Below are 14,451 nucleotides of genomic sequence, written 5' to 3'. Positions count from 1 at the left end.
CTGGAAGGGGCTGGGAGCAACCTGCTCTAGTGGAAGGTGTCCCTACCTGTGGCAGGGGGGTGGGACTGGCTGGGCTTTAAGGTCCCTTCCAACCCAAACCAGTCTGGGATTTTGTGATTGATACAAAACGAAACTTCTCATACTTCTCATACACTGATGAAGGCATGACCATTTTTGTTGTAAGCCAGTTGGCATATGGTTGTTTAAATAGTTGTATTTCAAAAGGTCAGTTTTGTTCTGAACTCTAGATGAGTTCTGTCTGAGGAAAGATGGACAAATTAGCATCTAGGCTCACATTCAGGGAAATGCATGTTTCTATACCCTTAAAATGAAGTCTGAGTAGCACTTAGTGGTACTGGAGTACATACTGAAAACGATGAATGTGTTTAACTGCTTTTCTGAAAGATAACACCATTTTAAGAAGCCCAACTCTGTTTTGCCTATACTGTACTGCTTGCTGCATAGTAATGTTCCACATAACAATTTTTTCCTTTCACAGCATTATCCTGTAGCCTGGGTAAATACCATGGTGTTTGATTATAAAGGGCAGTTGAAGAATGGAGAACTGGTACTGCACAGCTGGTCATCATTTCCTGGTAAGGTTTAATATTTGGATTTTAAATACTTGGAAGACTCAAGATGTGTACTATCAAATAGTAGAGTTTTTACTGTATGCTTATCCAATTCTCTTGGCATAATCTTTTTACTCCTTGTGTTTTTTTAATGTGGATAGATATGTAATATCTAATCTCTTTCCTGAAAGTATTGTGTATCAGCAAAGAGGAGGGCAAGAGTCAGCTTGGAAATAGTATAGTAAAAGTATTTCCTAAATTATGGAGTTAAAATCATATAAAAATAGATTCATATTTATATTTGGTGTTACTTAAATGCAGTTTGTTTCATCTGGCTTCCTGTGCTAAGCACCATAAACTAAATAGATAAGCTGTATTGTATGTGACGGTATTTGTGTTAGCAAAAAATGTGGATTAGAATCTGTTTTAAGTCTTCCTTCCCTGACAGATCGGATTGATTAGTGAGAACATCTGAAACCCCATGTCTTCATTCTGTCCTGAGAAAACCTGTATCAACTTGGCTGTAGTGCTGAAAGAAATCTGCCTTAAAACTCCATACTTTCTTTTCATTCTGTTTGATACAGAGGCAGTGTGTATACTGATTCACAGAACCTGCAGATCTTACTGGGATTTAGTTAGGTATAAGGATATGTCACCTTCCCTTAACTGGTACAGTTACTTTGCAAAGAGAAAATCAGTTTTTCATTGGGTGATAATCCCATTTGTGAATATAGGAGATATGGGGCATTTATGCTGGAAATACAGTGCATTGTATTCGAAAGTGTTATGCAGCAAAACATGCTTCTGTCCATTGTATACAGTAAGCAATTTCTTACTGCATCTTTCGCCTCTCAGATTTTATAATTTGAATGCATGCCTGGCCTATAATATTAATTGTTCTGTCTGATGTTTCAGATGAACTTGAAGAAATGTTGAACCCAATGGGAACTGTCCAGACTAACCCTTACACTGAAAATGCAACAGCTTTGCACATTAGGTTTCAAGAATATTCAAAACAGCCTATTAATTACCCTCCCTTTGATAAGGTAAGGTATGACATTGAGAGCAGTCATGCTTCTGTGTAAGTAGCTATTTCTTTTTTCAGCACTGCCTTTTCCACTCAATTCCCACTTCCTGCCTTTTAATTAGCATACTAAAGTGTTTTAAACTTGCCCTGTGTGAGAGTGCCAGTGCTCTGGCTTCAGGCTTTTTAGATAGCATTTTGAAGACCTGTACTTTTAAAAATACACTGTACCTAGTCTCTTGAGGGCCAGAAGCATAATCAGTTTCCCATATCGGTGATCTTATAAAAAGCTAAACTTATCTGCCATTCTGGAAATCTTCAAACTGTACTTTTCTGTGATTTTAAAGATCTGGTATTTCTTTCTATAAACGTATTTTTCCCACTTTCTAGGACACTTGTTCCTCTATAAGCTAAATGCTTTTAAGCAGACTCTTAATATTGTACAAAAAGGGATTTCTTAAGGTCTGTGCTCTTCAACTAAATTCAGTGAAGTTGCCTTGCAGTTTTCTACAGCTATGGCTAAGAATGTCTAGAAACTAAGTGTATGTTTGGAATGCACGTGGTAATGTCTGTAGTGTGGATGCTAAACAGCAAGCTGTTCACAAACCAGAAAGTAAAGCTAAGACCAGACAAGTAATAAGTGTTAGACAGCTAATGTTGAAAATTATGAAAATGGTTCAACTCATACATACGTTAGTCTGAATTTTATTTTGGGGAGAGTTAGTAACCACCTAGAGAAAATCCTTGCTCAAAGGGACATTTTGGGTTTAAAGTTAATCGAAATGGAATTAAATAATAAAATAGGGTTCTTGGTTTGATATTTGCTTGGGGTTTTTTGTTTGTTTTTTTCCTCCTTGTTGGCACAATACTTGTTCTTGTATTAAAACAGTGTTGGAAATGTATTAAGAGCTAGAACAGTACTAATTGCATTCTTAATCACAGTTGACCAGTTGACTCTTCATACTGGACTAATTTTAGTTCATTTGGCTATTGGTTCATTTGTAAAGCTGTAGTTTTTGCTCATTGCAGTATATATTTTGAATTTCTACAGGAAAAAAAATTGGTTTTATGAGCATATTACAGACATGCTATATAAAAGTGTATTTCTTAAGTAATCGCATGGTTGTTCTAGCTCTCTTCCTTTTATTTGTACCTGCAATGCCAAGTTTCAGTGTTAAAATACTGGGGTGAATACAGACAAAAGGTTTGACTTAGTTAAGTTACCTGATGTATTGATGTTAAGGTAGTGTCTGATGGTCTTCACTGGAACAGGTTGCCCAGAGAAGTTGTAAATGCTCCATTCTTGGCAGTGTTTGAGGCCAGGTTAGACAGAGCCTTGGGTGACATGGTCTAGGGTAAGGCATCCCTGCCCATGGCAGGGGGATTGGGACCAGATGATCTTAAGGTCCTTTCCAACCCAAACCATTCTATGATTCTCTGATCCCTTGTAACTTTGGTTTGGCTGCTTGATTTAGTTATTTTGTGGCTCTTACCCCCTTCGGGATCCTGAGAAATCCTCAGTATCAGATAGAGAAATAGCCCAGAATACTGTTACAGAGCTGGTAATAAGACATTGGAAGCATTCAACTTTGAGGAAATGTTTTGTTTTTTTTTTCTAGTACCTTTTGCTACTTGCTGTTCCCTAGAGTTAAGAAGCTGTTTTGTGGTATCGGGGAAAATCAGAGCCCTAAACTATTTGATAATGCATTCAATTTCTGCAGGTATACTGAAATTTTTACTGAAATATACTTTAAATACTGCAAAAGAGACTACAATACCCAGTCTCTGACAGGTTCTTTTGGTGAAGGTCCTGTTGAATCAGGAGTAACACTGTAGCTGCTTGAGTTTCATCAGCTGAGAATCTGGTTTTCAGAATTGTCTACATGAGACTTCCTTGGTGTGTGGCTGCTTCTAATTTTATCTGTCTCGTTGCTTGTTTCTGCCAAGAAAACAGAAGGCAGATCTTTATTTTAAGAAACATAATGTGCAAAAATGGATTATTCTTTTTGATCTTACTGTCAATCCACTTGCACTGAACAGCTGTTTAGGGCTAAGTGAGCAAAAGATAATCGAGAAGAAAACTGTTGTCTGGTGCAGGAGCAATGCATTGGCTGGTAGTTCAGTTGAACAAAGCTTAGAATTGTAGAAACTTTCGAAGTTCATTTGCAAACCAATTAACTCTAAAAAGCACAAGGAGGCAAGGGTCAAACACAGCATTAAGGCATTGTGGTTTTTACACTGAGGGTGGCAGAGCACTGAACAGGCTGCCATGGGGAGTTGTGGGGTCTCCCTCTCTGGAGACATTCACCTGGGTGCATTCCTGTTCTGGGTGCTCCTGCCTGGCAGGGTGTTGGACTGGATGATCTCCAGAGGTCCCTTCCAGCCCTAACGATTCTGTGTGATTCTATGAAATATTCCTTCATTTCTATAATATTTGCTTCATTTCTATAATACTTACTTTCCCAGTGCAGTCAGATTTGGTTTTAAATCTAATGTATTTAAAAACATGTCTTTGCAGATACTTGAAAAGGCAGCTGAGATTGCAAGGAGCAGTGACAATGCTGCAATGGCGGTAAGCACCTGCTAAAGACTAGTTAAAAACTACTTTTCTGGGGCTTTTTGGTTTTTATCTTCTACATTAATTTAGAAATACATCAACTGCTCAAATGATGACAGTTCTGCTGGCTCTGTTTTCTTCTGTAATTCACTTTGAACTGCTTTAACGTTCAGGTGTATATCCCCTTTTTTCAATATATCTTGGACTTGGCTGTTTTCTGACAGGAAGCACACTTGCTTTACATACTCTATGGGTTTGGCACACAGCTGTGATTTACATTCTATCTGAATCTGGAAAACATTCCTAGGTGGAATAAAATATTGCTGGAAAATTGCTCAGTGTTGTCAGTTATGAAGTTTCAAAATAAGCTCTTTTAAAAATGTTTCCTAAATATGGTGTTTATATCCTTTTTTTGAGGATTTGGATAGTTCTACCTTGAGGAAAAAGATCACCTGCATCCGAAGGTGTTTTGACCAAATACTGAAGACTGCAATTAAAAATGGTTAAAGCACAGTTGGAATCCGCAGTAACAACTGTATTTTATATAAGAATCAAGTAGTTAATGAACATACATGTCAGTTACAATGCCAAGTGCCTAAAGCACTCAAGAAAAGTGAAAAGTTATTGCTGCTGCAAACAACTTCGTGGCAAATACTTGAAAATCCTCAACAGCAGCATGCCAGCTTGAGAGGATTGCAACTTCCAAATGAAAAGATTCAGTATTTCTAGATAAAGAATCATCTTATTGTCAAGACTGTTTTGATACAGAAACAGACTATGTACTTAGTTTTACCAAGCAAGCATTGCATTTCAACTACTTTTTTATGTTCACTGCTAAAGAATTTGTACTTATGTGGTATTTTTACATGAAAATACTTAAAGCATTTTAGCACAATGCAAGGCTCAGGCATTTATCATTTCTAAAGGAGCTAAACTTAAGTTCTGTGTACAGCAGATGTGGTTTTTTTGTCAGGTGGAATACCTGTGCAAAATGTTATTTGATGAGAGCTGTTTGTTTCTGCTACCATTTTTTCTGAACTTTCCTTTGTTTTTTATTTTCCATTAATGTAAAGACCTTTGGCCTATGTCTTAAAATTATGTAGAAACTTCTTCAGCTTTGTGAAGATAAAGCTGCCTTTGGTATTTTAAGCTTGCCGTATTGTTTTTCAAAGTATGTATTAAAACTAATTTTTCCCTTCAAATACTAATTCCTCACTCAGAAGCAGCAGGGTCTTTTTATCTCCCATTAATTTATGGAATGCTATTGCTGCTGATATTACTGCTTTAATTTCTGCCCTTGCAGTTTGCATAGAGGCATGGCCAGGGACAGAAGGTATTAGCTGAGCCAGTGTGAAGACTCGTTATACAAACTGATCTACAGAATCAGTACTAATGTCTGGAAAAGACAGATTTATACGTACTTCTCTTAAATTTGCTCACTTGAAAAACAGAAGGAGAAAGTACATGCATCCTAAATGAAAGTTCTCCATGTTAGAGTAGGAAAATAGAAATATTGCCATCTAGTGTCAATTAACTTTAAAGTTGAGTTACTTCTCTCAAAATTTCTGTACACTGGATTTTGAACCTACTAGTTACAGTTCTTTACAGCTTAAAGAAATCTGAAAGAGAGGCATAGTCATTCCCCTGTATTTCATGAGTTTTAGCTGATGTTCTTCCTGGTATAGGATTTCTAGTATTTGAGCAAAACTACAAAAATCCTAGCGAATATATCAAAACATTATTTATTTTATATGTTTCTTATTTTCTAGGGTCGAGGTGGTAAGAAGTTTTATGTTGTGCTAAAAGAAATAATGGAAAGAGATCCTTTATCTCAACTCTGTGAAAATGAAATGGATCTTATTTGGACTTTGCGATATGACTGTCGTGAAAATTTTCCACAATCATTGCCAAAACTGCTGCTCTCTTTAAAATGGAACAAACTTGAAGATGTTGCTCAGGTAAGGGAAAAGGCAATGATGCTGGGGAGAAATCCTGGAGTCAAATAATGAATAAATAGGGCTTCTTTCCCACATACAGGCATTTTGAAATGGTACTGTTGTATAAACCCAAGTTCATTGTATACCTTCTGTGGCATGGACACATAAGCAAGAACTTAATAGCTAAAATAAAGCAAAAAGAAACCCAGAATACATTTCAGAGGTTCTCTAAATGATGAGGAAAGCACAGCAATGAATTTATACAGGCTAACTTTAATATCTTGTGCTCAACTTTGATCTTGAGTGCAAGGAAATTCACAGAATCATTTAGGTTGGAAGGGACCTTTTGAGATGATGCGGTCTAGCCCCTGTGCTCAGGCACAGTTGGCTAGAGCAGGACTGTGTCCAGCTGAGTGTTGAGTATCTTCACTGATGGAGTAAAATCAAAATCTGAAATAAAGGTTCTTCTAAAAATTTAACTTTCTCAAATATTACAAAATTCCACATCTTGGACTGCGTAATTAAACCTCTTAGAGGCAGACATGATTCTTCAGAGATACAGTACCCACTAGAGGCACAAAATAAAGTACTCTCTTCTCATCATGTTGGTTGACCAAATAGAGTCTCTTTCAGGTAACTCTAAGTAATTATGGACTTTAAGACTGGTGCTGTGATACAAGACTACATTTTCGGTGAAACTATGCAATTTCTTTGCTGTATAGATGCACAAGGTTATTTCACTTTACTGTAAAGAAGTTGCTAGAGCTGCCTTTTTCTGTATTTACCCAAATGGAATACAACTCTTTGACGCTTCTTGGGAATAAGTGGAACCTTGATATAGGAAAATTATATGAGCTTATAACGAAATAATTCTGGCTTGATAGACTTGCTTAAAAGTAATAAAATAACAGATTCATGGATTTGTATTCAAACATTTTAGTCTGGGTGCGTAAAGAGGAGGCTGGGCAAAACAGTAAATGTCTGGCCAGTGTTCACACGTGCAGAGCTCACTGTTCATCTGCTTATCCTAAACAAAAAAAACATTTGCCCTAGTATTGTGATAGGTAGCATAAATTTCTATTGTAGCTTTACTATTCTGACTTTCATCTGTTTCAAGCTAGGTGTAATTGGAAGAAAAGGAAACCACCCCATGAAAACTTGACTTCCATCTATTCATCATGTGATTTTTGTAATTATCCAGTCCATCAGAATCTTACTTTGCCTCCAGCTTAGTTGATATTATTTCCTTCCTACCAGCTAGGTGTATGTTTTGTGAACTTCTAAAATTACATGGAGTTTCATCCTAGCTCAATGTCTGTGCCATGAATACACCACTAACAAAATACAGCACCCACACATTCCTTGTGTTCTCGTGTGCAAGAACGCTTTGTTCCTTAGTACGTTCATTATATGCTTCTGAATTTATTGTTAATTATTAGAAGTTATCTGGAGATATAACCTGTAGGAATAAAAGCAAGTATTTGTTTACTCATTAAAATATGTGAAGGAAAAGGCATTCTGATTGCTTGCTTTGATATGGCCTTTGGAAACAGAGTTCCGCAGAGTTATTTGGAGTATGCATGTTAGATGACAGCTCAAAGTCCTTTAAATTTTGGGATATTAAACAATAAGTATAAAGCATTTTATTTAAACAAATGGCTGAAAACACATAGTCATCTGGCTTGTGGAAAGAATGTAGTATTGATATTTGCTTATCTATAGACAGTTGGCAGCAAGAATACCCCATCTGAAAAATGAGATCTTACCCTTAAACACACTCAATATTGCAAAAATATATGTAAGTATTCCCAGTGACTTACCTTTTCAGGTCATTCAAGGCAGTCTCAGGAATTCTATGAATTCCAACATTAGCAAGACACATTGTTTACCTCACATGAAAATTAAGTCAATGTAGTACTAGCTGTATATTGCAGTATTAGTGCTGCTACAGCACACATGCTGTGGCACTAGGAGGTTTGTAAATACCATAAGTATTTCAGTAAAAGTCTTGACACATAAGGCAAAAAAAGTTCAAAGTATCAAAGCCAACCAACCAACAAAGCCCGCGAAAACCCAAAATCAAGTCAAAAACCAGCCAAACACCAGCTGTTTATAGGAAAAATGAACAGTGTAGCTATATTCCGGTTTCTGTTAATGCAGCTCAAAGGTAGTAAGGTTTTCAACAAATGAAGTATTTGATTGTAGACTGTCTTTAATCTGTTACTTCAATGTTCCCATAGAGTTATGTACAATGGATTAAAGCAGCTTTCTTGTGTTATTTACCATATAGATACCATCCTAGCTGTTACTGTATTGTAATAGTTAGGTGGAGTAGTTGCACTGAAGGATTCTGAAGGTGTTCGTCCTTCCTGTTTCTGTAACCTCCTTGCTCAGCATAGCAGGAGGATGGAAGAACCTGTTAGTAGCAGAACTCACTATTTATTTTCAAAGCAGGGCTTAGCCATTATTAAAAACAAACAAAACCATTGCTTGTTTTGACTTTCAATCAAGTGACACCATCATTAATAAGAACTAGAAAAATTACAACTAATTTTCTCAAGTACTTGAAACAACTGCAGTAAAAATACCCACATGTGCTTAACTGCATTGTCTCTTACAGTAGACTTGTCTTTTAGGAAAAAAATGTAGTTATATCTGTATAGAAATACAGAAATACTGGCACTCTAAGGCTAAATTTGAGTTTTCTCTAAACCTTTAGATTGTTGTTGAGAATTCATGTTCCTCATTTCCTCACAGCTTGTCAGGAGTTACAAACCATGTGAGAGAAGTGTGCAGTGTTTCCTGTGTGCAACATGGTTGATACTGCAAAGAAATTTTAAGAGTGTGAACCATTTATTTTGAACTGTCAAATGTCGTTACAAATGAGCGGTGTTATCACTGATACCCATTCACCTGCACTTTTGAGAAGTCTGGGATGTGCCTGGGATGTGAAGCTAGTTGGAATGCATTTCCCTCTTAATTCCAAGGCAGAAGGTGACCAGAGCAGTGGGTATTTGGGGAATTTCCTTGTCTGTTTCATAGCTCGTTTAGATCATGCTTCTTCTAAGCTCATATCACGTAACATTTTCCCATTGTAATAACCTCTGAAATCATTGCAGCAGTCAAAGTGAGAAGGTATGTAACTTCAAATGAACTTCATAGTTAATGTACATGCTGTAGGCCATGACTTTCAAAATGAAGTAACTGATAGATGCAGCATGTCTTTCTCTTGTCTTTTCAGACTGTACTTCAGGTTCTCACTCATGATCAGTCATGATTAACAAAATGTTTCTATGTTTTTACTGATTCCGCACCTCATTTTAAGTAGGCTGTCTAGAAATTCCAACACATTTGTTTTGAAGTTTCTTGCTGTGTCTCTGCAAGCAGGGCTGCTGCTTGCATTTCCAACATCTGCTTTATTGTATTAAATGTCTGCTCAGTGTTAGTATTTCTTTCAGAATCCCTATAAGTATCCATGATATGTACATGTTGATGCCTGTAGTTCTGCATGACCTTGTTGAACCTTACTATGGATTGAATAGATATTTGCTTGTATATTTCTGTGAAATTAGGACATCTGTATTTAAAAATACCTTTAGTTTTAGTTCATGTAATCTTACATATGTTCGTACCAGTATTTGCCCATGAAAGCAGTTTGATTCTTTCTCCTGCTTCTGGAATTGTAGCATGGCCACTGGCTTTGCAGTGGGAATGATCTGTGCCCGTTTCTTGCCTTCTGAATTTCACAAAACTGCACAGATGAACCCATTCAGAATCTGTCCCATAGGTGTTTAAACAGTGTTATGAACATGTCTGTTACATGCAGGCTGAGGCTATGATGTACACGTGTTTGTCATAGTTGAACTGGAAGCACTGGTTGAACTATGTCATATGGTAGAAATGGAGATTTTTCACTATTGGTGTAAAAAGAATTCCTAAATCAGGAGGAAAATAAGAACTTCCTAAGCATTCATATTTTAAGTTGCTGTTTAAATATGAAGTACCTGTATTATCTAATTTGTAGGAAGGGGTGTTTTTATCATGAGTTGTGGATCATTCCTACAGAGAAGAAAAACCTTGTTCTGTTAATGCACTGCATTTACGCATTCTGGCTTGTTTATTTGGAGCAATAATGTACTACTGCTCCAGCCACACCACTATATACATATCATTAGAAATGATACCTATATAGAAATGATATGTATGTATCATGTAGCTTCATTGAAATGTGATAAAACCAGTTGATTTTTTTGAGACCTCTAGATGTTGTTCTTGGTAGTCCAAAATAATAACACTAGTGGTTTCTGTATTTTTTTCCAGCACACCATTGTCTTCAATATTGGGAAATTTTTTTAATATCTAACCCGAATCATCCATTTTGCAACTAATGCTCATTACTATTCACAGTGCCTGTGGGAAAAGGCTCCATCAGTTGAGGTGGATAAATAGCTTTGGTATAGGTCTCTCAGCAAAACCCTATTTTTCTTAAATAGAAAACTTTTACCATTACCAAAATATTTATATGTTTATGAGAACATTTACAAAACATTATCAACATTAGCTAAGTATTATTGAAGCTCTTTCTAATACATACATATTTGGGGTTACCTTATCATTATTTACTGTCATTGTGTCTTATGTATGAAGAAACTGATATTTCAGACTAAGTATAAATGACACCTGGTGCCCAAAACATAATCTGGATCATTTGAAAGGGTAAGAAACATAATCAGAAGTGGGCCTATTTTCCCATAATTATTTGCTCTCCCCTGACCAGTGTGTAACCTCCTTCTGTAGTGGGAATGGTTTTTGGGCACTTATACCCATCTGTGTTCTTCAATACTTACTTTACCTGTAACCTAAGAATCTTCTTTTTAAAACAGCTTCAGGCTCTCCTTCAGATATGGCCCAAACTGCTGCCCAGAGAAGCATTAGAATTGTTGGATTTCAATTATCCAGACCAGTACGTCAGAGAATACGCAGTGGGTTGTTTAAAACAAATGAGGTGAGTATATTTTATTACTTCAGCATGCATGGACACCTGCAGTGAAAAACTTCATTCTGTTTGTTTATAGGAACAAAAAAAAAACCCAAAAGATAGATTAAAGCACACTGCCTGCCATGAATAGAAGGCCAAATAAAGCAGGCTAATTTCTAGATAAGCACGTTGGCAACCAAATAAAGCCGTATTCTGACATTGTGTATTCAGTGATTATTCCGTGTTGCTGAGAGAACAGCAGTGTGCCTTTGTCCCAGGGAGGGCCATGTCTTCAACCAACCCTTCCTTGGACAAAAGGAGAGCAAGATAGTGTGAGATCTTTCTAAGAACAAAGGGAGAAAATATTACAATGTTCTAATACTATAAAAATTGCCATCCAGCTACCTCAGATCCTGTCAGCGATTCACTGTATCATGTCATACAAATGTAAGCTGTAGTGTATAATAAAACAGAGAATTACTGATTTTTTTGTTCTTCACTGTAGACTTTGCTATGTGCAGTTCTTTATCACATATAATTTTGCTGTTTATGGTAATGCAAGGCAAATCTGTATAACAGTAGCATTTGCAGCATTACTGCCTATTTCCTGTCCTTGAATTCTAAATTGTCTGTGGTGAATAGTTTAATGATTAATTCTTTTAATGGTCAAGGCTAGACTTTTGGGGGTAAATAAAACCCAAGAGTATTTTGACTTCTTTAGAATGCAAAGGAGCAATTTAGCTTCTGGGCTATCCTAAATAATACTGAATTGTTACATCTGGAGTTACTTTGAGAATTCTTAAGTTCTGGCTCTGAAGCAAAATCATATTCAGCTGCTATCAGAAATCAGTTTTCAACATCATTAAAAAGTCTAATGAAGGCAGCTGGTAAAAACTGTAACCTAAAGGTGATCCTTTTAGCAGAAATAGAATAATACATGAGCTTAAATAAAAAGCATCATAATTGAAAATCTTTTCAAGTTACTGAAGTTTTTCAGGCTAAGATGAAGTGAATGAAAATTCAGTGTTTGCTTCTCTGCAGTCTTCAAGCGATGGGCAGAATTTTGACTCTTTTTCCTTCTGTCTTAGGAAGAGAACTTGAATTCTGCAGGCCTTTTTGAAAAGATACTCAAATGTAAAACGTTCACATTTGTACTAGAGTAACGTAATTGTCAAGTCTGAGAGGTTTTTTTGGGGGGGGAGGAAAATACAAGATTTAATAGAGAATTATTGGAAATATTTTTATAATGTCATAATATTACTTGAAGTAGTTAATTAGCACAGAGGCCTTATAAAGCTATGTTTATGTGGCTAAATACTTAAATGTGCACTTGTAGGAGTAATTTGGGCACTGTTTGGTTTCTCAGAGATGATGTATGTATTTTTTCCTTAACCTTTATGTTGTTGGTAGGAATAAAAAAACTAACACAACCAAAACGACACCAACAGACAAAACCCAAACAAAAAGTTTTGGCTCAATGGATCACTTTATAGGTGTATCTTAATAAATTAACACCTATTAGCTCACAGGTAGTAACTTTTACAGACACAGTAATTGAATTTCTTTCAGTAGAATCAATGCTCTGCTCCCCCTTCTTTGTAAGCTGAGTGACTTTGATGGGTATATGTAATTATTACCAGTTCTTGTCCATGCCCACTGTAGGTAACTGCTAGGTTCCTCTTTCTGTGGTTCCACAAGTCCAGCTTCTCAGTCCGAGGTTTGAGTGCTCAAAGGCAGCCAGTGTCCAGTCTGAAATAATTTGAAATAGTGAATTTCCCAGGTACTTAACCTAGCACTGAGGCTTAGATTTTAGTCTTCTAAAAACCTGTGACAGAACACCAGGTTATCAGTTACAGTTTTCAAAGCCATAAGACACTGCTGGAGATATAACTTAGTGATGAATTCGTCACTCTGGCACTTGCACTAACTTGTGTATTATTGTCCCTCTCCATGCGATTGAAAAACTGGGAGACTGTTGCTATTGAAACAAAACTGTTGGATTTGTCCTATGCATCTCAGTTTCTGGAATATCGTTAATCTAGTTACTCTGTTACTAACTGCTTTTATGTACCTCATTCTAGTGATGAAGAGCTCTCTCAGTATCTCCTTCAACTTGTACAAGTCCTGAAATATGAACCTTTTCTTGATTGTGCACTCTCCAGATTTCTCTTAGAGAGAGCACTCGCTAATAGGAGGATAGGACAGATGTTGTTTTGGCATCTAAGGTAGGAGTTTTTCCCTTACATCCTTCTGAAACTATGGAGCCTGACTGGACTTTCAAATGTGATTGCTTGAGGATTTTTCTAACTGAGCTGTTACTGTAGTCCCCTGCAAGTCCTCTTTATGTTTCTTTACCTTTGGCATTTATAGATCGGAGCATGTCTATGACTGAGAATATATTACAGTGATTTGTAATCTGCTCTTTGATGAAAGTATTCCCAACTGCATTCAGCTGTAACTCTCTGATAAGTTAGGTTTGTATATAACCTTAGTGTTTGTTTTGGCTGCGTATGCAGTAGAAATACAATATTTATACCTCTCAGGTGAGCAAAATTTGTATTATCTTTGAGAGTCTAACAAAATAAAAGCAGTTCTTTGTTTAGGTGCTACTTTTGGTGACCGGTTCCCTGAAAGGGAGCCACCTTGTGGAATGGACCATAGGTACATTCTGACTTCCAAGTACAATTTACTTAATATTTCTAAATAAAAAGAAGAAGTACTACATGAAAATGTTTTAAGGATAATTGGCTTTGGTATAAGGTTCAGTGGCTTATTTCAAAGTGTTCCCCCGGAGGCAAATTTGGGGTTTTCAGTTAGAAAGATTTGAGAACACGTAGTTTAGCGTCAGCCCTGATTGTCAGTGTCACCTTCTATGACTTATAAGTACTACTGTCTTGAATAAAAGGGGTTCCTGAAAACAAATATCCAGTCACTACCTATTACATTACTGTCTCCAGAGCAGTCCTATACCTGGCACCAAGGGACATGCACAGAATCTGGCCAGTCCTCATAGTCTTCAGTACATAAATGTTCTGTTATTTCTTTAGAAATCTGACTTTGTTTTCTCTGCATGACCAAGAGGTGTTTTGCTGTTTATTTTTTTGTTGTTTTATTTTTATTTTTATTTTTTTTATTTCCTTATATGGGTGTTTTTCATTATCATAATGACTTGAAGAATGCCAATCTGTAAGTGCTGTGGTCTGATGAGCAGCTTTTCCTCTTATAGGTCAGAGGTCCACATACCTGCCGTTTCAATACAGTTTGGTTTGATACTTGAAGCTTACTGCCGAGGAAGTGTTGCTCATATGAAAGTACTTGCTAAACAGGTATAGACTTCCCTTTTTTGAACCTTGAGTTATCCTAGCTTGTAACTGAGACAATTA

At 36.6% G+C, this 14,451-nt stretch overlaps 1 protein-coding gene across 2 annotated transcripts in view; it reads left to right on the top strand.

Annotated features, from left to right (window-relative positions):
• PIK3CB (phosphatidylinositol-4,5-bisphosphate 3-kinase catalytic subunit beta) overlaps positions 1-14,451 on the top strand; it is a 103,191-nt gene that overhangs the window by 73,758 nt on the left and 14,982 nt on the right. For both annotated transcript variants that reach the window (XM_061465443.1, XM_061465444.1), the window contains 7 exons: positions 500-596; positions 1,488-1,618; positions 4,115-4,168; positions 5,923-6,111; positions 10,974-11,095; positions 13,150-13,293; positions 14,295-14,394. In XM_061465443.1, coding sequence (XP_061321427.1) covers positions 500-596; positions 1,488-1,618; positions 4,115-4,168; positions 5,923-6,111; positions 10,974-11,095; positions 13,150-13,293; positions 14,295-14,394 — 837 coding nt within the window. The remainder of the gene's footprint in view (positions 1-499; positions 597-1,487; positions 1,619-4,114; positions 4,169-5,922; positions 6,112-10,973; positions 11,096-13,149; positions 13,294-14,294; positions 14,395-14,451) is intronic.

The sequence above is a fragment of the Pezoporus flaviventris genome, unplaced genomic scaffold, assembly GCF_033815535.1.
Source record: "Pezoporus flaviventris isolate CSIRO_AGI_PZ_B2104156 unplaced genomic scaffold, CSIRO_AGI_Pfla_v1 ptg000040l, whole genome shotgun sequence".
Lineage (NCBI taxonomy): Eukaryota > Metazoa > Chordata > Aves > Psittaciformes > Psittacidae > Pezoporus > Pezoporus flaviventris.
The sequence above is the reverse complement of the archived record's forward strand: the minus strand, read 5'-3'. Positions and strand labels throughout refer to the sequence as shown.